Source organism: Podarcis raffonei, chromosome 16, assembly GCF_027172205.1.
Source record: "Podarcis raffonei isolate rPodRaf1 chromosome 16, rPodRaf1.pri, whole genome shotgun sequence".
NCBI lineage: Eukaryota > Metazoa > Chordata > Lepidosauria > Squamata > Lacertidae > Podarcis > Podarcis raffonei.
Genome location: NC_070617.1, coordinates 39,772,165 through 39,794,879, shown reverse-complemented (window position 1 = coordinate 39,794,879; position 22,715 = coordinate 39,772,165). Strand labels below are relative to the sequence as shown.

General features: G+C 44.2%; 1 protein-coding gene across 1 annotated transcript in view; it reads right to left on the bottom strand.

Moving 5' to 3' along the window:
• Nucleotides 1-914: 914 nt before the first annotated feature.
• DNAH10 (dynein axonemal heavy chain 10) overlaps nt 915-22,715 on the bottom strand; it is a 126,866-nt gene continuing 105,065 nt past the window's right edge. Inside the window, exons 60-79 of the mRNA XM_053369026.1 lie at nt 21,801-22,018; nt 20,133-20,354; nt 18,866-19,013; nt 16,789-17,068; nt 15,626-15,855; nt 14,008-14,281; nt 12,768-12,872; nt 12,141-12,295; nt 11,720-11,874; nt 11,395-11,578; nt 10,397-10,597; nt 8,538-8,747; nt 7,993-8,088; nt 7,256-7,427; nt 4,926-5,057; nt 3,654-3,865; nt 3,396-3,563; nt 2,870-3,050; nt 2,464-2,609; nt 915-1,250 (exon numbers count right to left, since the gene is read on the bottom strand). Of these exons, the coding sequence (XP_053225001.1) occupies nt 1,104-1,250; nt 2,464-2,609; nt 2,870-3,050; nt 3,396-3,563; nt 3,654-3,865; nt 4,926-5,057; nt 7,256-7,427; nt 7,993-8,088; nt 8,538-8,747; nt 10,397-10,597; nt 11,395-11,578; nt 11,720-11,874; nt 12,141-12,295; nt 12,768-12,872; nt 14,008-14,281; nt 15,626-15,855; nt 16,789-17,068; nt 18,866-19,013; nt 20,133-20,354; nt 21,801-22,018 (3,636 nt within the window). The 3' untranslated portion in view covers nt 915-1,103. The remainder of the gene's footprint in view (nt 1,251-2,463; nt 2,610-2,869; nt 3,051-3,395; nt 3,564-3,653; nt 3,866-4,925; nt 5,058-7,255; nt 7,428-7,992; nt 8,089-8,537; nt 8,748-10,396; nt 10,598-11,394; nt 11,579-11,719; nt 11,875-12,140; nt 12,296-12,767; nt 12,873-14,007; nt 14,282-15,625; nt 15,856-16,788; nt 17,069-18,865; nt 19,014-20,132; nt 20,355-21,800; nt 22,019-22,715) is intronic.

The window sequence follows — 22,715 nt, the reverse complement described above, 5'->3', positions numbered from 1 at the left end:
ATGACCAATTCCTCCTCCTCTTCCAAAATCTATTTTTTAAACTCTGTTTCAGATTGTTTTTTGCACAGACCCCTAGAAAAATCTGAAAAGAAATACAGTGGTACCTCTGCTTACGTACTTAATTTGTTCCCGAGGTCTGTTCATAACCTGAAGCACCACTTTAGCTAATGGGGCCTCCCGCTGCTGCCGCGCCGCCGTGGCATGATTTCTGTTCCCATCCTGAAGCGAAGTTCTTAACCCGAGGTAATATTTCTGGGTTAGCGGAGTCTGTAACCTGACGCATATGTAACCCGAGGTACCACTGTATTTGCAATGGGAACTCCTGCATGTGCCACTGTCTACTCTCACCCAATAGATTTCCTACTGTGCCCATGCATCTAGAGGGCTTCATTTCTGGAGAAAGCTGCACATGCATCTTAGAGCTCTGCAACTGCACCAGCCCCTTAGTCTATGTTCCTCACCACCAACCCTTTATCAAAGTGCCCTGTAATATCTGCCAGCCCCCTTTTCCTACGCTATATTTGTGTTGCTTTTCTGGAAGAATTTGACCCATATGTTTGCTTTTGATATTCCTTTTCATGTTGGGATTTTTCTTTTTAGTAAACATTAAAGCTCTTCCTGGAGAATGTTAAAGGAAGCATATACTTTTGACAAGATACCACTGGTTTGGATCCCTTACTTACCTATATCTCCCAGTTATTCATGTGTCCAATGCTGATGACAAGCATCCATTCTAAGATGCTGAGAAAAGTACACTGTGAAATTAAAAATTGGGCTTAACATTTCTTACAATAATGCAAACCAATTAAATAGTAATTCTTGTGTGGTTTGACTGGGGGTCTTAAACACCATTGAATCTGAGGAAGGATGGCTGAAGAATAAACAATGAAATCAAAGTATTTACACCTGCTGGCTAACCACAAACACTAAAGAAAGGTTTATTTTCAAACAAGTTGTAAGATATAAAATGTGAGGAATCCTACTCAAAAATTAGTTTTAAACAAATCTACAGTACATATCTTCAGCAGCTGGAAGCGAAGAGATTCCAGTGTTTTTCTGTATCTTCTCTCATCAACAGAATGTGTAGCCTTTGCATCTGGCCACTAATCAGCATTCAATGTGAGGCAAACTCCTTGAAGTACCCAGTGAGAAATATGTCTTGTGGTATAAAGATCAGCTTCAAAGACCAAGCCAACGCCCATCGCGTTCCTCCGCATAGATGTTGTGTACACTGGAGTCCGGAAGGTGTTCTAGAGAGAAACAAAGTCAAAGTGTTACTATACACACATACACACATTGTATTTGCTCTGGTTGCTAAAGGCATATTATAAAGATCGCTGACCACTAGGCAAAACTGATTCTGTACTCTGCACTATACACTAAGTATATGAGAGGGCACTGAGTGACTGCTTTTATAATTACAAGGTAGGGGGAAATGAAAGAGCCTTTTTGGCGGTAGTGCTCTCCCCGTGGAATGCCCTCCCTTCAGATGTCAAGGAGATTAAGAACCATACAACTTCTAGAAGACATCTGAAGGCAGCCCTGTATCAGGAGGTTTTTAATGTTTGATGTTTTTATTTTTATTGGAAGCTGCCCAGAGTGGCTGGGGAAACCTAGACAGATGGGCAGGGCATAAATAAATAATAATAATAATTATTATTATTGTCAGAGGCTCAGGAGCAGAAGCGCAGGGGAGAGAGCAAATAGAGAGCGGAGGAGAGGAATCAGAGGGGAGCGTAGGGGAATATGACAGTGACCCGAGAGATTCCATGAGCTTCTCCAGCGAATCAGAAGATTCCCAGGAGGGGGCGCCTATGGTAAGGGCAAGGGGGGTCCCAGGGGGGACGCTCCAGAAACAGGGGACTCAGCGTCAGAGGAGTCTAGGAGGGCTGAGACTCCGACTAGCAGGCGGACCCAGAGAAGGAAGGAACAGAGGAAGAGGTGGAGTAAGGCTAGAATCTTAAACTGGTGTCAGGGGGGAGGAGATTCAGATGGAGCTTCGACGGTCTAAGGTATAGATGTAGCGTTGCGCGCTGCGCGTCTGGAAGTGAAACTGAACTTCAATAAAGACTTTTATACTAGAGAAAGAAGCAGCGTTGGTCTTGTGTGAGCTGGGACCTTGGGCAGCGCTGACAATTATTATTTACCAGGGAACTTGAGGGGGGAAATATAATAGAGGCTTGTCTTTAATTTTCCAAGTACACTTAGCAATTTTGAAATGCAGACTGCAATGCAAGGGTGGCCATATTCCAGTTAATTGAATTTCCTAACAGGGTGAGGTTGAGAGAGGGAAAGCACTGAAAAATCTGCCCTTCGAATCCCGTCTAAAATGGTGTGGCAGCCAGCATTAGTATGGAAACAAAAGACGAAGTCTGTGTAGGAGGGAAGCTTCTCTGAACCAGCTCATCCCAAGTAGTTTGCAGTTTAAATAAAGCTTTAAGAGCTGCTCTTGGCAGCTTGTACCTGTAGCTTGAGACGATGAGCCTCGATGGGGATTATCTTCAGAATAGGTAAGTCAACCACCAGCACTTTGGGCTTACTCTTGATGAGGCAGCTATTTTCAAGGTCCCAGTCAGCTCCTTCCAGGTACAGGCCAGAAACAAAGCATCCTGCGGAAGACCAGAAAGACTCTTCAATGCTCCATGTTTTGAGACTTCAAATAGATGATCTAATAAAGCCCTACTAGGTGTTTAACCATTGAGGAACTTTTCTTACAAGTCTTCTATGGAGAAGAGGTGTGTCAGTTTCTTCCTTTGAACAAAGAACCATGAAAGGCAGCAAGCAATCCTTAACCTGCACACTCAACTTATTAATATACCAACAGTCCATTTCCAAGTTCCAACCAAGGCAGCTCTGGGGAAAGCCCTACCCTGTCCAGGACGCTCTGTGACTTCATCGGCAGTCCTGTACTTGGTCACTTGAGTATACAAGGTGGAGCGGTCCAGAGGCCAGCCGTTCTTCCTGCAGGTTGCTTGAACAAGTGCAGTGAGGTACGACTCGGGGATATGCAGTCCCGACAACCACATGACGCTTGGTTCGCTCTCCTCAATCTGAAAGCAGAAATGGATATTAACTGAATCTTTCCCAAGTTGAATTACCATGGGTACAATCCAGCGCAGCTCCTGAGTTCAGTGGCTTAAAGGGCATCTAGCCTGGGCTTGGATTGTGGCCTTAGTGTCCCACACAGACAGGAAATAAAGATCAGACTTGGTCTCCTGTGACTGGCAGCATCTGCCCAGGGTCTCGAGCAGAGAAGGATCTTTCCTATTGGCTGCTGCCTGATCCATCTGGAAATGCCAGGGACTGAAGCTGGGGCGGTCTGCAAGCAAAGCATTGGCTCTGCCACTGAGCTATAATCCCTCCCCAATTAAAGGACATTCTGAACTTTCACTTACCCACGATGTGTACTGGAGAAACCTGTTCTTAAAATAAATCATCCAGTTGCCAAGTGTCTTCAGGGTATCTGGGGCTAGCTTTCTCCATATGCTTGGGATTTGCCCGTTAAAGAGAGCACGGGCCACCTCATCCAATTCATTGCTCATTCCAACCTCCCCAGCCAAGGCCTGGTGAGAGAATTGCCAGAGAATCCTGGTTACATATCGCTATCCAAGGGGTGGGGACAATTTTTAAAAAATCTAAACAGCTTTGCTTACTCTTTGCAGTTCCGCCAGTGACCTTGTCATGCGAGTTATGAGCTTATTAAAGCGCTCCAGTTCCTGTAGCAGCACCACTGTCGTCGGTGAAATTTCCAATCCGAAACCCTTTCTTATCTGATCAATGTCAAAGACCTGGGGCATTTTGTTTTCTATGTCCTTAGCAACCTGGCCAATATATTCATCTCGACTTATCCCTGTACCAGATTCACCTAAAATTTATTAAGTTGAGAGTTATTAGAATTCTCTACACTGGCCACCAGTCTGCATGAGGACTATGGCACAGTTATTGACTAACAGGCTTGTATTAATAAACAGTTTCTTAGTGCCCAATTTTATTCACCTGTAGATGCTCACAAATACAGCTAACTGATGAATCACCCTACAACTTCCTTTAATCATTTTAGTGTCCATGTAAACAGGCTGTCATCTCACAAATCTACATTTCCTAGAACTCCAGGTTGTGGGCTGGGGAGCCATGACGGAAAAATAGGTCTAAACAGATCTAAAATCATCTGACATTTGTAGTGAACCTGACTCCTGTGTTTTGACTAATCGAAACAGTTTTCCACTGGATTAGAGTCTCCTCTGTGAACACATTTTGGAAATTGCAGAAGAATGGGTGTGTCCTTGTGGATGAATGGAAATGTTATTGAGCTAGACAGTGGTACCTCGGGTTACATACGCTTCAGGTTACATACGCTTCAGGTTACAGACTCCGCTAACCCAGATATAGTACCTTGGGTTAAGAACTTTGCTTCAGGATGAGAACAGAAATCATGCTCCGGCAGCACGGCGGCAGCAGGAGGCCCCATTAGCTAAAGTGGTGCTTCAGGTTAAGAACAGTTCCAGGTTAAGAACGGACCTCCAGAACAAATTAAGTACGTAACCAGAGGTACCACTGTACATAACAAGCATCTGCAAAATATGGGTAGATGATTTTGTGAATGGTTCTTTAGTAGCAGGCATTCCAAGTTAAATTCTGTCAGAAAACAAGGATAGCTATAGTTTAATGAATGGAGGATTCTTCTTCCACCTAGCCCAGGATTGTGACTGGGAGCAGCTCTCTGTGGTCTCCCCCTTTCCCATCCATTCTTACTTGATCCTTTTAGCTGGATTGGACCTGGGATGATCTTCATGCGAAGCAGGTGCTCATCACTGACTTGGGTCCCTCCTCTCCATTTCCCTGATGTCCTCAATGGCGTTGAGGTCTAGTTCTAAATCTTTTGTTTCTTTCATCACTACATAGTTCCAACTGGGCAAGAGTCATACCTGTTTGAGGCTGCAGCTCCAAAAGATGTGACCACATGTCCCGAGCTGCCTGTGTATAGTAACCAATTTCAGCATTTGGGTGTAGGCCAAATACCTCTGGAGTGTTAGCAAGCGGAAGTGACTCTATTTCGTCTGTAAAACGGAGGTACAAAAGGGGGGAAGAATTGAAGGGGGTGGAATAATCAAAGATGTGGAAGTCAGGTTCACTTCTGTAAACTAAAGAACATTCATCCTCTAAAATTTGTACATGATTTTGGCCTCCTGTGGTGCTTTTAACATATAGTATAACATTCTGATGTCACTGTTTTTTCATCGTTTAGGTAACTAAATAATGGAAAAAATAGGAGCAGGGACAAAAGATGGAGAACCTTAACAGAAAAAGGAGACTACAATGCTTCTGAAGCAGTGGGAAATTAAGGGTCATTCACTTGTACTCAGCCAGCAAATTTACTTACTTACTTATTTAATATACTGCCCTATAACTGGAGGTTTCAGGGCGGTTCACAGAACAAAATCAGAATATGAAACCACAAAATATATAATCAAAATAAAAACAACAACCCAATACCCCCTCCCCCCAAAAACCCACATTTTAAAAGGGCATAGGATGTCAATCAAATCAATCGAAGGCCTGGTTAAAAAGGAACATTCAGACAGGGAGCCACCGCAGGGAAGGACCATTCTTGTGTTGACACCCTCCAGACTTCTCGAGGAGAGGCACGCAAGAAGTGCCCCTCAGAATATGATCTAAGGGTCTGGGTAGGTTCATACGGAAAGAGGTGGTGATTGAGGCATCATGGTCCGGAGCTATTTAAGGCTTTATAGGTCAAAGCCAGCACTTTGAAATGAGCCCGGAAACTAACTGGTAGCCAGTGCAGTCGTACCAGGTTCAATGTAATATGCTCAAACGTCGTGCTCCAGTGAGCAACCTAGCCACTGAATTCTGCACTAGCTGAAGTTTCTAAACTTTCTTCAGAGGCAGCCCTACATATAACACATTGCAGCAATCTAACCTTGAGGCTACCAGAGCATAGACAACTGTCGTTAGGCTATCCCTGTCCAGATAGGGCCGTAGCTGATGGAAGGCACTCTGGGCCACTGAGGCCACCTGAGCCTTGAGCAATAGCAAAGGATCCAGAAGTACCCCCAAGCTGTGAACCTGCTTCCTTCAAAGGAAGTGTAACCCCATCAAGAGCAGGCGACCTCCCACCCATCTGTTCTAGGGAACCACCCACTAACAGTGCCTCAGTCTTATCTGGATTGAGTTTCCGTTTGTTGGCTCTCATCCAGTCCATTACCGAGGCAAGACACTGGTCCAGCACTTCCACTGCCTCACCAGCAGATGCATACTGCTGACAATGTACTCCAAACCTCCAGATAACCCCACCCAGTGGTTTCATGTAGATGTTAAACAACATAGGGATAGGATTGAGCCCTGCAGAACCTCACACTGAAGGTTCAACAAGGCTGAAAAGCATTCCCTCTGGGAATGACCATCCAAGTAGAACTGGAACCACCGCAAAGAGGTGCCACCCACCCCTAGTTCAGACAGCCGCTCCAGAAGGATACCATGGTCAATGGTATCGAAAGCCACTGAGAGGTCGAGAAGAATTAACAGGGACATGTTTCCCTTGTTTCTCTCTCTCTCTCTCAGCAGAGGTCATCACCAAAAATGTTTCTGTGCCCAAACCGGAGGTCGGCCAGGGCTTCGACAGGGGCGCCAGTCATATCAGCTGGAAAACCCTGCAAAGCTGTTTGTAATCCCACTGGATCCATCAGCCTCTGAAGGCGGATCTTCCTAATAGCTCAGGCAGGGAGGCTGCTGGGCGGTAAACCAGCAGAATCCATAATCTGTCCCGATTGCCCAATGCCCGGAACACACATTCTAGATTTGCCCTCAACTGGACAGAGAGTCTGGAGACAGAGAATCTATAGACCACAGCAACTCCCCCTCCCCAACCCTTGAGTCTGCCCTGATGCTGCCCTGAATACCCAGGTGGGTACAGCTGGGTGAGACCAACTCCACCCTGTTGACCCACCCAGGTTTCAGTGATACATGCCAGATCAGCTTCCTCATCCATGATCAGATCATGGATGAAGGAGATTTTATTCTGGGCTGACTTGGCATTCAACAGCAGCAGTCACAGACCTGAGGGCTGGCTGACAGGACAACCACAATTCCCCAGGTTGGAGGAGGAGCTGGCTGGTATAGTTATTCATGCCCTGAATGACATTAACTACAACATGCAAAACATATAGGAGATCAAGGCTACTTAAGATGTGGCAGTAAAACAGATTTGGAAGTCAAGATGCAACAAAGCTTTGCTTACCAACATACTCATCCTTGGAAGTCCCTTCAGGGATTTTATAGTCAACATCCTCATCATGGAAAAAATGGAAGGGTTGGAAGGTGTCAAATATGAAATCCCCCAGATACTCATCCATGTAGGTGGTAAGGATGCGCCGATCAAAGCTGTCGATGGCCCGTCCACCGTACATCACCTGGAGTTTGATGAGATGACTCTTTAGGCCATTATCAACAACTTGGGGGTTTCCCCATCAATTTGACCTGAATTTCCTTCCTCAGGTCATTCCTAGCAATAAACAGTAAACTTCCACAGGCTTTTGATACTCTCACTTTTCATTTCTTTAAGACTAGCTCTCATGGGTCAAAGGAAAACTCTAATGATAGGGTCATGCTTTACCTCTCAAAAGCCACAGAACCAGAAGTAAAAACTTTATATTTGCTTCATATTTAAAATAGCATTAAAAAGTAGTCTGATGCAGTCAGCTATGTACCTGTAACATGAGGTTCCCCTTTCTTATAATAAGAGTTCCACCTGCTTTGCACATTGATTGTAAACTTTGGCACCTCCAGTTAAAAGGGCCTCATGCAGCAGGACTTTTTTTTGGGGGGGGTCTTCTGGAAAAGGCAACATGGTGCCCTCCAGTTCTGGACTTCAGCATGTTGCCTGCCCCTGAAATAGGCAGTGCTGTGCTTGATGGGCTTGGTATAAGGCAGCTTTTTCCTGGCTCAGAGCAATTTGGCAACGACACGCTTGCTTACCTCTCCAATGAGATACTTGAGGCTCCCCCAAGGAATTTTGTCATCATTTTGCTGGAATGCTTTTGTCAAGTATGTGTTGAGGATCTCCATGCAGACCTAAAGGAGTTATTACAGTGGGCAGGATAAGGAGGTTACTGTTGCTTAGACATTTGTAGACACTGGCTTGCTTTAGTTTCAGACAATTCCACGCTCAAAGCCAACAGTGCCTTCTTCCTCAAAACAAAATGGAAACTGGCTATGAACTGACTATGAACAGCCCAACTGACTATGAACAGCTGTTCCACCTGGCTGCAGCAGAGGGAGAGAAGAGACAGCAGGGCCTGCACACACCAGTCAGGAATTGGAGCCACGCTCCTCAAGAGCCGCCTTAATCATCTGAGATATAAATCTAAAGAATCTTTTGTAAATTATAATGCTGCATCTATGTCCTATTCAATATAAACCAGACTTTTAAAGACTGAGACCTATCATGTAAACAAGAAAGCAAAGCTGGAAGCTATTGATTCTTTTACCATGGAAGATGCTGGCCTGCACAAGCTGCTTACCTGGAAGTCAGATTCATTGAAATCATAAGGCACATTCCAACCGATCTTCCCAAATTTCCTTCTCTCCTGAACCACGGCATGAAAAAATGCTAAGACATAGACCAAAGCCTTGAAAGCAGGATGTGGGCACTGATCAAGGGCTTCATGAGAGATTTTGAAGTAGGTGGCTCTCATGTTCAGTTTCAACCCATTGGGTGGCTCTGTGACAACCTAATGCATTGGAGAAAATGAAGGTTTGCAGTTATATTTGCCAGATAAATTGACACTGAGCTACTCCTCTTCCTGAGGGTGCTTTTAGTGGCTTCCTTTACCTGTGCAGCATGCGCACTGTGCCTGTATTCTCCATCCCCCAGTCCTTGCCCCAAATGTACAAATTCTGCAACCAAGAGCGTTTCAATTTAATTTATATACCTTTGGCCAATATGCAGAGGATTGTCTGACTGCAGGATTTGTTTGCTTTTCTGTTTCTTTAAAGCTGAATTCTTGAGCTCTCCATGTCACTTCTTCCTAGCTATGAAATTATATCCACCCCTGAAGCAGGGCCTCAACCCATGTATGAAACTGCCTTATACTCGTCCTCTGCCTTGGGCCTTTATTATGGTCCAAGGGCAGGGAGGGCAATGGTGGCAGCAGGGCAGGGCAGCCCTGCTCATTTTGCCTCAAGCAGCAATACAGGCTGCACTGCCCCTGCATCTTAGCCAGTATTGTCCACGTGACTATCCAAGGTTTTTCCAGGCCCTGCTGCTTGAGATCCTTTTAACTGGAGATGTTGAAGGAGGAGACCAGAATGTTCTATGTGCAAAGCATGGGCTTTGACACTGAGCTCTGGGCTCTCCAGAACTGAAAGTATTTCCTGAAATCCTGTTGCCTCTGTTTTTGAGACTGGGAGGAAAATTTCCCCTAGTCAAAGTTTATTATTATTTATTATTATTTATTTATTTACGGCTATTAGCCCATAAAATATGTACAAACATAAAAAAACACAGAGACATAAAGACCGATATATCCGACAACAGAAGGTGAACACCACGATGCAAGGGTGGGTCCTTGAGCAGAGCCAAATGACAGCTTGGGGCCAGGAGAGCTCCAAGGGACGGTTCACAGAAAAAGAAAAACTGAAGACGAGATCTGAACCTAGTCAAAGTTACTTAAGTGTCACTCTGCTGCTCCAACATCTGCCTAGCAAAATTATTAGGTTTACATGAGGGATTTACAGGAGGAGAAAGCAAGTCACTGTTGAAATATCATTAGTGGAGCTTCACTGGCTTGTGATTTAAAAATAATCAGCTCAGCTTGCTTGTGATAAATGCCTCAGACTTAGGATAAAAGCAGCCAGCTGCTTCCTATAAAATCATTTGCCCTACTGACATGGAGGCGCAGCTTGGCACCGACAGCAGCCCAACATGTTCAAATATAGAAAAGTGTATCTGAAAATGGTGAGAGAAAAACTGGTGACTCTAGCATATTTCAAGCTGATTGGCCACGAAGTTCCAAGGCCTTCCCCTCAACACAGCAAGTAGGGTTGCCATATTTCAAATAGTGAAAGGTTTTTGAGCTATTTTAAAGGGAAATCACCAAAACTGACACTGCCTACATGGGTTGCCATACGTCCGGGCGTCCCCTAACATTTTATCGATTTCCACCCGGACACTGCTTCTGACTGCAGTATTCCAGATATGTCTGGGAAATTCCAGACGTACAGCAACCCTATGGAAAGGCAAATAAAATATTGGGGCATGAACCCAAGAGTTTTCTTATCTCTGACTTTTTAGCATCTGATTTTAGATACATGAGGACAAAACCATATTCAGAGCAGCTCATCAAGCCCTCTTCCTGAAGTTACACCATCTTATTGGTACCTTTAGTGATTTCTGGAGGATCCCAATTGGAAAGCCCTTTGTAGGGTCGGTTGTCAACCACAAGCGGAAATCTGGGTGTGGCTTAACAATCCTTTCTAGAGCCTTCTCCAGATCAATCAGCCACTTCACCAAGAGATGACAGTTCTGCAACATTAACCACTGTCCCCGGGCCACAGCATTCTCCAGCAACTGTAGGGCAACCTGGAAAAGAGAGGGACCTGAGTCAAGAAGCAGGTTTAGTTTAGAAGGAACTGAATCCTTAACCAAAAGTGAGGACTTCTCTGAAAAAGTCTGTCATGAAGCTAGTTTACTCATTTCACAGACCTAAGAGAGATGTCAAACTGGGCTTTAAGTAAGCACATCTACCTGATCACTAAAGCCCATACAGGAAGTGTGTTGATTCACAATAGAATCATAAAATTGTAAAGTTGGGAGGGGCCCAACTGTCACCTAGTGCAGCCCCCTGCAATGTACAAGTGGCTCAGTCCACACAGAAGACGCTCATGCAACTCTCTGGCCTTGCTTCCAGCTTTTCAAATTTGTGCTTGAGCGCTAAGCGGGTAGCACAAGAAGACTGAGAATGTGCAAGACAACAGAAGGAAAGAGACAAGGCGCTGGCTTCTGAATCCCTCGCTCTGGATCAAGGCAAGGCCTCACTTGGCTGACCAGTTCTATTGATTTATTAAAGCAATGGTAGACTCTCTTTCCACATACACTATGCAATTGCTTGGGAAGAAGGGATAGATTTTTTATTTTTTATTGGCAAGAACATTAAAATTCTTTTCCAAAGCACTGACTGGAGAGGAAGCACCCTGTTTCTGATCAGGCAGGACTGGTAGGGGCCTCCTCAGCATGAATATGAAACTTACTTTGCATTAGCCCTGCCTCTAGAGCAAGGAGGAGGAGCTAACCAACTCCTACCCCATCAATTCAGTTAGTATGCCTACATGCACCAAGGAGGGGAAGCCTGCCGACTTGAGGTTTCATATCAAACTTGCCTTCTCCTGCCCTTGTCCCATAGCCAGGAACTTGAGTCGGTTCCCTCCAAAACCTGTCCGATCTGCTAGTTTCATCAGGTCACTGGCAGGGTCAGAGCCAGGACTTAGAATGAAAACAATGGGTGAATTTGGGGTGCTCTGCTCAAAGATGGCTTCAAAGCTGATCACTGGAGGCTGGACATATCTGGGGAGGAAGAGAAAGGGAGCACAAGTGAATGATTCATGGGGAATGGGGACTTTATCTAGTTGTGATGATGACTCAGGGCTCACACTTTGTACAGTAAAATACTATTTTTTAAAAAAGGAGGAAAAGAGCAGCACTTACTTCACACCCATGGTGACAGTAACATAATCAGTCACTGCGCGATAGACACGGTCCACTCGGAAGCAACGCAAAAGCAGCAATTTCTGGAAGTCACTGAGACTGCTTCCATAGTGCATGGGATATGGGGTTTGTTCCAGAGCATCAATATCATACCACTGGTAAAAATGAGAGGTCAAGTCAGTATTCCATGAGCATTTGATTTTCCTACTTAAAGGAGGAGAAAATTACTAGGGGTTCTGAAAATCGCTCCATGACCCCTACTACCCTTCCACAAAGGTCAGCCTGGGTGTAGCTGAATCTGGCCTGAAGGCAATACATCTTGACCTGGTATTGCCCGCTCAAAAGCCAGTCACAAGGAACAGACAGAGGCCCCACCCCAAACACTCAAGGTTGACCATTCAGTATGGAGAATCTTGCTCACAGCTTTCCACTCATCTGGATTATCCTCCAAATCAGATGCAAGAGATCCGAATTCTTCTGGGAACAGTTCAGAGACACGGATTACATCCTCCCAGCCTTGATCAGAAAGCCAGGTACACGGCTTCCTTCGGGCGCTCTTCTCCAGAGAAATATTGCCTGGAAACAGGACAGAAAAATGTGAGCACCGCAATCCATGGATAAGGAGACAGGATTTAGAAATTCACTCGTCTGAATGGCAAATATATTTCATTAACATGTTGAAGAATTGAATTGTTCACTTTCCTGCCATCATGTAAGAGAAAAATCACCCAAAACTGAGAACCTCACATAGCTGGAAAGAGTACTCTCAATTATGTAGACTTACTGAAAGCGGCTTTACAATGTAGGTGGTCCTACAAAAGCTCATGGAACTGCACCTTTGTCAAGTCTCACCTCTGCATTAACAAAATCTATAAAAAGGTTTCCATCCTAATGGATAATAAGGACCAGAAATCCAAGCCAATAAATAAATAAAAAGACTGATAAAAAGTCAGGATAGACAATTGACAAAAACTCTGGCTAGACAACAAGACACTTTTGTATCCAGCAATGCTGTATCTGCATCGAGTTCTGGGAAGTATTTGGCTACCTTTTAAAAAGAAATCCAGTTCTTCCTGAGGGACTCTGTGATCAGCTTGCTCAATCTTGATTGTCATGTTAAAGGAGAAGAGTAACTTGTGCTTCTCAAACAGGCCTGTGAATGAAACCCCAAGAGCTTCCATTATTAAATGCAAGCCCAGATGTACTATGATTCTGATCCACAAAATGACAGCACACAGAAGGGTGTGTTGTTAGCCGCCCTGAGCCCGGCTTCGGCTGGGGAGGGCGGGATATAAATAAAAGGAAAAAAAACAAAACGCAGGCATTCTGAATTCTGGGACTGAGGTAACTGATGCCTTAGAATCTTATTAGGAGACCCTCCCTCAGAAGATCAGTGAGCTGTGCTGAAAGATCACTTGCTCATGAGTTCACACTTGCCTCTGCAATGCACAACCAGAAGGAGCAGTGCTGGGTGAGTTTCACACCGCACAGACTCTCTGCTGATGCAGAGACATGGTGAGGAAGCCTGACGTTAAATGAGTGTACATGCTAAAACATACACCAGAGGGAATTCATGGCTGATGCCCAGGAATTCCTCAGCAGACGAAATGATATAGAAAAGGATTCTATGGAGATGGATCATTTTGAAAACTGTAATTCTAAAGGGCTGCCAAGCACATTCTACAGAAGTGACTATGTGAGCAGGACTCCTGGTGTCTGTATAGCCCAATGTAGACCAGAGTAGATCCACTGAAATCATTGCACCCAAGTTGCAAACAATGGACCTACTCTGAGCAGGACTAACATTGGATACAATCCCCTGCATGGCTGTCAAAAAGAGGGATCCTGATTGGCCAATCATATATTGAGGCCCACGTAATGGAACCTTGCCAGGACAACTTTGCAGTTGCTTTGGCTGGCATTTCTCAAGCTATTGTCTACTTCTCCACAAAGTCCTTAGCCTACACCCCGGGGAATCCTTTTCTGTATCAGTTTGCTGATCTGATCATCCAACCCTGACACTATCTATTTTCAGGAAAAGCTTGATGATCACTCAAATTTTCCTGGGCACTAAGGAGGATTTTTATGCCATACCTCCCGAAGATCAGCCCACATTATTCAGGTGACAGTGCAGAGCCAAGGAATTTGCACTGCACCAGAGAAACCTGAAGGGAGGAGGAATGTATTTCATGAAAATCAAATGTTATAAGATGGACACCATTTTGCACTGCACCGAAGATGCTTCCCATAATACTTTCTGCCTATAGGGAGGTTTCAGTCACACCAACCTGTGCAACCATAGTTGTATACATTAAACGTTAATGTGTCCATGATGTTCCGCAGCCTCTTTGCAACAATGGTGTCAGGTATTGATTTCCGAAGAGAGAGACCAAAAACATCCAAGAAGGCAGTCAAGGAGTACTGGTACATCGTGTTGACAAGGGCCATCTCGGACAGCACAAAGAACAAGATGGCACCTCTCTTGGCAGCTGCACGGTAACCGTCTCGCAGTCTGTCAATATCTGTTGCTGTTTTTTCAGCCAGCTTGAGTTTCTCAGATACCTATTTTGCACAAAGAAGTAAGAATTTGAATCTGTTGCAAAGGCTGAATTGAACCCACTAGCATGAGGAAATCTAAACAATATTGGGGGCAGGGGGAATAAAATATTCTGATGTACAGTGTAAACTGCAGTTGATCATCGTAATGAGTAAACAGGTACCCAAGCCTTGCAGAGACTCTAAGGACACCATCAACATTTAGTGGGAGGAAATTGAAGCAGACTGCTGATTCAAATATTATTGCAGGCAAAACATGTTGCAATAGCCCTTTGTGCTGCTGAAGGAGCCAGGACAACTGACAGTTCTGAAGCAGACAAGAGAAAAGGGAGTCAAAACTTATTTTATTTCTCTTTCTTTTTTTCTTTCCAGAAGCAGTGATTCTTGAAGAAAAGCCAATGTCCTGAATAAAGGGTCACAAAGGCGCTGAGGGTAAGGTGCAGAGCGTTAGGGAAGCAGCATGCGGTCGCTGCAGGAGGCAATGCACGACGCAAAAAAAGTTGAAGAAAAAGGCAACGGCCAGCAACAAGAAATAAAGATCAAAATTAATAAATTAATGGAAAAATAGAAGTAAAACACTGAACATAGAATAGGGAAAGATGTTTAGCAGGGGGACAAGTGTTTTGTTTTTGGTTTTTTTACCTCAGTGGAGGACACATAAAAGGACAGACACCAAACAGTAACAAAGACAGGAAAAATAGCTAACAAACAACTAAGGAAGAGGAAGATTACTAAATAACTAAGAATAACAGGCAACAAAAAGTGAGAGCAGAGAGAGCCCAACTGCTCCATCCTAGACAAGGGGGGTGGGACTGAGGAGAAACAGTCTACCTCTCACAATTCTTTGCTCCTGCCTGAGTCTCAGTGTTATGTACTAAGGTTCGATCCTAGAACAATAGGCAAGTAGGATCCTAGAATGCAACAACTGATTGGCTTGCAGGAAAAGACCAATCAGGCTCCAAGAGAGAAGCAGAATCAGCCAATCAGACGGGACTCGTTGTGTAAATAATGTATATAAAAGCCTGAGGTTTGGGGGGCAATTCAATCACTGTTTTATAAACTGCAATAAAGAGAATGATCACAACAGGACTCCGAGTATATTTCACTGGCAAGGAAGGTGGGATCCTGCTGAGCTGTCTGCCGTGCATTGCACACAGCCACCACAGGCAACACAGCATCACACCGTGCATCCAGGCTACAGCTCCAGGACCCAAGGACTCAGAATGACGACAGAAAACAGTTTCATGCCATTCAGCCCATCCCTACCTGAACTGAAGGAGACAATCCTATGAAAGTGGGGCCCAGAGAAAGGAAAACAGCCCTCTGGTGGACTATGCGCATTGCCCCTACCTCGGTAGCTTTGGACTTTGTCTCCTCCAGAGTATGCACCAAGTCTACATTGTCCAACATATTCCCAGTGGAAGTTGCCAATTCACGAAGGAGGGAGTCTTCCAGATCCTTCAACAAATTCTTGTTTTCACTCGTTTCCTGGATGAGATGTTCTCTCTGCTCTTCCAGTTCACGCCTTTCAAATCCTACAATAACGCTTAGTAGCTGGTCTTCTAAACCTTTCAGAGTAACTGGAAGGAATTTAACAAGGTCACTTAACACAAGGTTAGTTTTCCAAAATTACTTTCACTCAACTGTAAGATGACAGTTAGAAATCTCTTAATAAGGTCAAAGGTGCCACAAGTTATGTTTTGCTTGCAGTCTTTCCCTGTGGTCAGTGTGGGAAAGAGCAGGGCTCTTCTTACATTCTCATGAGTACTGTTTGATCAGTCAAGTAGCTTTGTTGGTAGTTACAGCATTGGTTCCAAAGACTGAGATGAATAAACCTAGGGCCAACTTTTCATCAGTTCCCACTAAACTCCATGAAGATTCCCCCGCCCAAAAAGGTTGACCCAACAGTAAAAGTTACAGAGGAGGTTTCATATCTACTGCACAATTTGAGAGTTGAGAATGCCTTGGGAATGGAGGCTCTCCCAGGAATGGTCTGAAGCTGCAAGGTCCACTTGGGGCAGTGTCTCCATTGGAGACTCTCAGGGAAGCCCATGTTTGCCAGACTGAGTGCCATGGAAGAAAGACGAGGTGTAAATCTTGTATCTCACCTTTCCACTCATGGCTCCAAGTTAGCAAATAAACAACAGGAAAACTATGTAACTCAGAAGAGCCACCTGCAGCTTCTTCAAATGCCTCAGATGGAATGGCTGATTGCTAAATGATCAGAAAGGCCACATCCAAGGACATGAGTTAATTTACCCTGGAATGCTTGTATCACTATCCTAGCGTTGCTTAACTTCAGCTCTTGAACTTTGAATATTCACAACTTTAGGTCAACAAAGTAGAATCTACATCCATCTAATTCTGCTATGAATTTCCCACCTGACTACAAGGTGGCTAGATTGGTGAAGGTTATAGATCTTTGCTGAAGGAATACAACCAGAGACAACTCATAATCCAGTGGGTGGGTAGAAAAATTCTGGACTGATTGCCAGCCCAATTAATTTGCTCACCTGTGTAGTTGATGACCATGGCTTTGCCAAACACTGATGGTGAATATTTAGGATTGGCTAGTTTGGTGTTCAGATACAGCTTGAAATTGGCATCATAGTCAACCTCCTTGTCTCCAAGAACGATGAATGTTCGGCCCTGGGCACATTTTATGTTCTTTTCTAATACATTATCAATCACAGGGTCAATGTATTCATCAACATCATGGAACAAGAAAGGATTCCCATATTTTATGGCCATTTCGAGTTGCTTAAGGAAATCAGGATCATTGAAGGAAGCCATCTGAGAAATAATGAGATATGGATATATGAGCATGATGAGTAGTTAAATTGCTTAATGCAGCGCTTCATCTCCTAAGTCCTATTTCAGCATTTTAAAACTGAAAGGTTATGCTCTCTGCAACTGCATATTTGTATTTCATTTGACAGAAAAATTAAGGGTAGGCCAAACATCTGAAGTAAACTTCAAATAGGCCCAATCATTTGACATCCTCCACTCCAACAATACAACACAGCTTATTGAGAAACCTGAGGCAGGTCCCTGTGTGACAGACAGCAGAGTCAGACCAGAGTCTGGTGATGCAATGCCTCAGAATTCTGCCAGAGAGCTGGAGCCTCTCTCTAATTGGCTACCAAGACAGCCAGTCAGAGGGGGGTGGACCAGCACTTTGGATGGGAGAATAAAAGGGGCAGTTTCTGAGATGGAGATGGGGATGGTTTAAGAGAGAGCTGGAGGGAGAGAGGAGAGAGAGTTGGTTCTGGATAGAAACATCCACTCTGAGGAAAATATCTAAAGCTAGAGAAAGGATTCTCTGAGATTAGATTGGAAGACATTGTTTAAGGTTTTGTGAGAGTATTCAGTTATGTGGAGGGCTGAGTTTGAGCCAGGAGAAGTAGAAGCTGTGAGGACTCAGTCTCCTTGGGTCTCATTCCAGTCAGGGAAGGAGAGCTCTTCTAGAAAGAGAAGACCATTTGGAATAACTTGGGAGTGTGATTGTTAAAAGGTTGGATAACAGACAAAAAGTACCACTTTCTGTAGGAACTAAAGTGCTAAGCTGTGAAGGAAGCTGTGTATGAAGTTTGTATATGAACCAAAGTATTAAGCTATATCACTGAAGTAATTAAACTTAAGGAACGGAAGTAAAATAACTCCATATAAGCTGAGCATTTCCCATCTAGTCTGGAAACCTGTAACAACTATCTGAAGTGTAATAACTGAACTTAAGCAACTGAAGTTTGAAAGAAACTGTGTGTTTACTACTTTGTTTAGAAGCCTGTAACATCCATTAGATTTAGTATACTTATTAATAGGTTAACTGTTTCCTGAAAGAACATTACTTCCTGATACATCCTTTGTTTTATCCATTTTATTCTATATAATAAATCTTTCTTATTTGTTCAACTTCTGCCTGAGTCTCCACGTATCTAGGATTTCCCTCAGACAAAATCCAGAAAGATAACTTGTGGTGGTTATTTTAGTGTATGTAGTTTGGATCCACTGCAATCAGTTACATAGGTGGGATCCACTACATCAGTAAGAGTCACCTATTACTGAGCTCCATCCATGTACTTGAACCTACCTTGAAGTTCTAGGTCAGGGGCCACCAACCTTTTTGGATTAGCAGGCACATTCTGCAAAATGCTGCAGGCACCAGTAACAAAATGGCTGCCATGGGAGCATAGTTCCGCACAAAATGGATGTCATGGGGTGGGGGCATGGCATAAAAGAAAATGAGAGACAATGCAGTCATTGTTTACTTCCTGCCCCCCACCCCAGCACACAATGCTGTTGCTGTCTAATAACAACAGAGAACATTCCCCAACACCAGAAAGCACACACACACACCAAAAATGTAATAATCTAAAATTTGTTTTCTAAAATTAAGAATACCCTAGGCCACCCACCTGGTGGCCATGGCTGCTGGGTTGATGATCCCTCTTCTAAGTCTACCTTAAAGTGTTCTGTTGGCCTTAATCAGTCTGTCCCTTATTCTCCAGGGTGGTTCTCTGACCAATTTCCAGTAATATGGAAAGGTTTTAAGCTGTATAATTTCCTTTTAAGTGAAAAAATTAGCCTTACCCTGAGGTTATTTCTTTCTTCTTTCCTCTTGATCCAATTTAACGCTTGTTGCTGTGGGTCAATACATAGCGGGAAACGGCTGGCCCGTGTGGTGAGAATACCATTTTGAACTGAGAGCTCATCAGGAGGTAGACCTTGAGACCCCCACCTGAAATTAGAGCAATCAAGGGAAGCCATTTTTGTATGGCGAAAGAGAACCCATCAGCTGAAAAAATAAGCGTGAATGTTTGTGTGTGCTTGAGCTATGTCAGGGGCAGAGACGTACCTCGGAGTTGGTGAAACCATAGGCCCTGAGGAGGCACAAAAATCACCCAGAAATCACTGTGTGTGGTATGCTTCTGAGCGTCGGTCCTTTCACCTTTACGCAGCCCACCTTCCTTCTCTTTCAGGGAAGTGTTTAGCGCCTCTTGAACCCTCTCCCATCTGCTGCTTGGCTCCCTTTCCCCCCCTCCCCGATTTGTTGTTTGGGCTTCACCACTTGGCCAGCCTGCCCTTCTGCAGCCTTGGCAGGCTTGGCTCCCCTCCCCATCCATAGCTTCCATCAAGCTGAACTGTGTGCCAGGGAGCAGCAGCCCTGAGAGCTTGGGAAGACCAGCCAGCTGGGTTGAGTCCAGAAGACCCTGGACGCCTCTCCCATCTGCATCCCCAGTCCCAGATGATGAAGAAAGAAGGGAAAGAGGTGGAGAAGTGCTTATTAGAAAGTGGGGTTACACACAGAGAGACGCACACTCCCTAGGGTTCTACCTTCACCAAACTAAAACTGCCACAAAGCCCAATTTAAACTGCCATGCTTGAAGACCCTTAGTCACCCTGTTTTGGAAATGGTTTGTTGGGGTCAGTTAAGCAAAAGCTTCACTGCCAACTTCACCCTAATTGTCTGTTTTGAAATCACTGTGAATGCACTATGGTACAAAGACATGCAATCCCCCCCACCTTTCGTCCTCACCTCACCCTCCCTCCAGATGCTTTGAATACTTGGATCATGTAAAACGTAGTAATTTCTAATGTGGCTATTGTGGTAAAGTGATTTTTTTCTGGAGAGCGGTGTCAATACAGCTCCTTGCCAATGGCACAAGGGACCCTAGGGACTCTAGTCAGGGGGACAAAATAGCCACTGAATGAAAGGGTGCGTAATATGCTGTGGAGGGAGCAAATCATCAACTGAAAGGTGGTTTGGCCTTGGCTCTGAAGCCCATTGGGAGGAAGATCCTGTGGAAACCACAGAGATGTTAAAACTGAGACATAAAAGGAACAGGCCCATCCCTACCTGCTAATCTCAACGTCATCAGTCAGCAGGTTTTCTAATCTGAAAGGCTTGCTGAGAGGAATATCTCGCTCATGGATATCTGATTGCCAAACATCCTTAATCATCTCGTCACGAAACTCCCAGGTAAAGGCACCTTCGTAGCTCAGGAAGGCAGCACATAGCAGACAATCTCCCAACAGTTTCACTTGTCGTTTCTTTAATTCTTCCAAATCATTCATCCATCTGGCCAAAAATGAAGGAAAACAGAGCTCCTTTAGTAGATTAATAATAATTGAATTAATCCAATGAAGATTGCACTATACCAAGATCCCCGTTGCCTTGCCCCTTGAGGTAAGCAGCAGGAACACTTACTGGGAGAGCAACGCAGCCCAACCCACCCTGCCAGCCACTATTGGATGACACTGCAACCCACAATTCTGGAATACTTCCTCCGCCAGTTTCATGCTGATATTAAAAAGTGTGGGAACAGAACAGAATGTGCATCACCAAAGACCACAAGGAAAAGCAAAAATCCCTTCGCACCAACCACTGTGTCAATTTTCTCAGAAAAGACTCAAAGGCTAGCCCAGCCCAGCAAGACAACCCAGAAAGATACCACGGTTGATGACATCAAAAGTCACTGAGAGGTTCAGGAAAAAACTTAACATTCTGCATTGATTGACTGACATGGCTTAATTAGTTGAACAAGCAGAAAAAAACAACCTATCTTCAGGATAGGTTTCTCCATGGTAGGAGACAGCTTGTGTAGCAGGGGTGAATTGTAGGCAGCTTCTACAAGCTGTGCAGCTAGAAACAGCAATCTATGTAGTCGCTGGCACAGCTAAAACTCCCCTATTTTGGGATGACAAATTTGGGAAGCCATTTTGGCAATCCTGTCTGGTTGAGAGAGAAATTTTAGTAACATGCATCAGGGTGTCATTTCTACCAATGTGTGGGAACTATGATGGTTGTGGAGAACTGCAGGTATCATTTCCTTCATCATTAACACCATCTTCTCCTGGCTTATTGAATAAAAAGGGCAGGGAGACATTATGGGGGAAATGGCAGCTGCCAAGTAACCAATAGACACCAAAAGGCACCACTTGTAACAACAGCAGAACTATATTTGAAATCAACAACTTTCTCCATACTTCCACAGCAGTTTGTGAATTTTTTAAAAAAGTCCTCAGGAAAATTCATAAGTAAACCTCTCCTAATAAACACATTTTTGCATGAAATTTTGCCTGATAAACACATTTACAATTTCCTCTAACGCATTTTTGTATGTTATTTTCACAAATATATGCATTTCTATGCATTACCCTACTATAAGTATTTTTGTGCAGACTGGTTGGCTGGAGAGCTGAACTGCAAAATTCAAATAAATGCAAATTTTGAAGGTGGCTGTGTTTTGTTTTACATGCTTTTTTGGAAAGGCTGATTAGGTAGTCTCACCTTTAAAGGTAGACTTGATGAAATCCCTCCCCATTCCTAAGAAAAGATGGAGAGAGAAAACTGTTTCTCTTAGGAGGCTGCAGTTCTACAGATTTACTAGATATTTTCCAGATTTACTAGATATGCAAAGAGGTGTTGCTAAACCTCCCCTCCAATTTCCACTCTAAACATTCAATAGAGAACTTCTGGTGCTGACTATAATGTACTTGGCCCCTTCAGAGAAGCCTCACTTGCCTTATATTTTCAGATCCCAATCCTGAGATAAGTTTGTCAGCAGCAATAAGACGCCGTTCCATAAGTTCAGCTTCTTCCTGAAGCTGCTGCTTTTCCCTTATGGCTGCCTCGTACTTATCTCCCAGAGCTTTCAGCTCATTCTGGATGGCTGTCAGCTCATTCTGGATCTTCTCCAGTTCACGTTTACTTAAGAAGAAATTCCGTTCCAGTCTGGCCACCTGTGTGGAGGACAATCAGCTGAATAAGGCAGCAGCTCAAAGATACAGCAGCCCTCAACCATCAGCCCACTTCGAAAAGCTTTGCAAAACATTCAAGGCCCAGCTGATTTCCATGGGGACAATCTGCCCCTGACCACATCCAATAGTTTCTCCAACTTTCAGCACTTTGATGCCTGCCTCTTCCAGGTGAGCTGTCTGTGCAGCTGGAATGGCATGAAAATAGCAGGATACGGAGTTTGGGGGGAGGCTGCTTCACTAGCATAGCAAGCTCAGAAGGAATCATAGGAAGCATCTCTTTCTAAAACATCTGATCTTCTATCTGCCCATCACTGAAAAACGGGGGGGCGGGGTTGCTAAATCACAGGATAAACTGCAGCATGCATTTCACAACAACAATAGATTAATGTAATCCATAAAATATTGTTATGGCTTTGCGGGGGGAAGGGTCCCCTCAAAAGAGATTGGGGTGGCCAGTAACAACAGGCATTACAGAGCACCGTGAAAAGAAGGCAAGTGAGTCAAGGAAAAGGATCTCTAACAGAAATTCTCAACATCCTCACCAAACAACAATTCCCAGGCTTCTCTGAGAGAAAGTATGGCAAGTAAATTGGTATAAAATAAACACATGTTTGTGGTGCAGATGAAAAAGAAGACACGTTTCACCCTTTAGCTACGGTGGTATAGTCCCTAAAACATT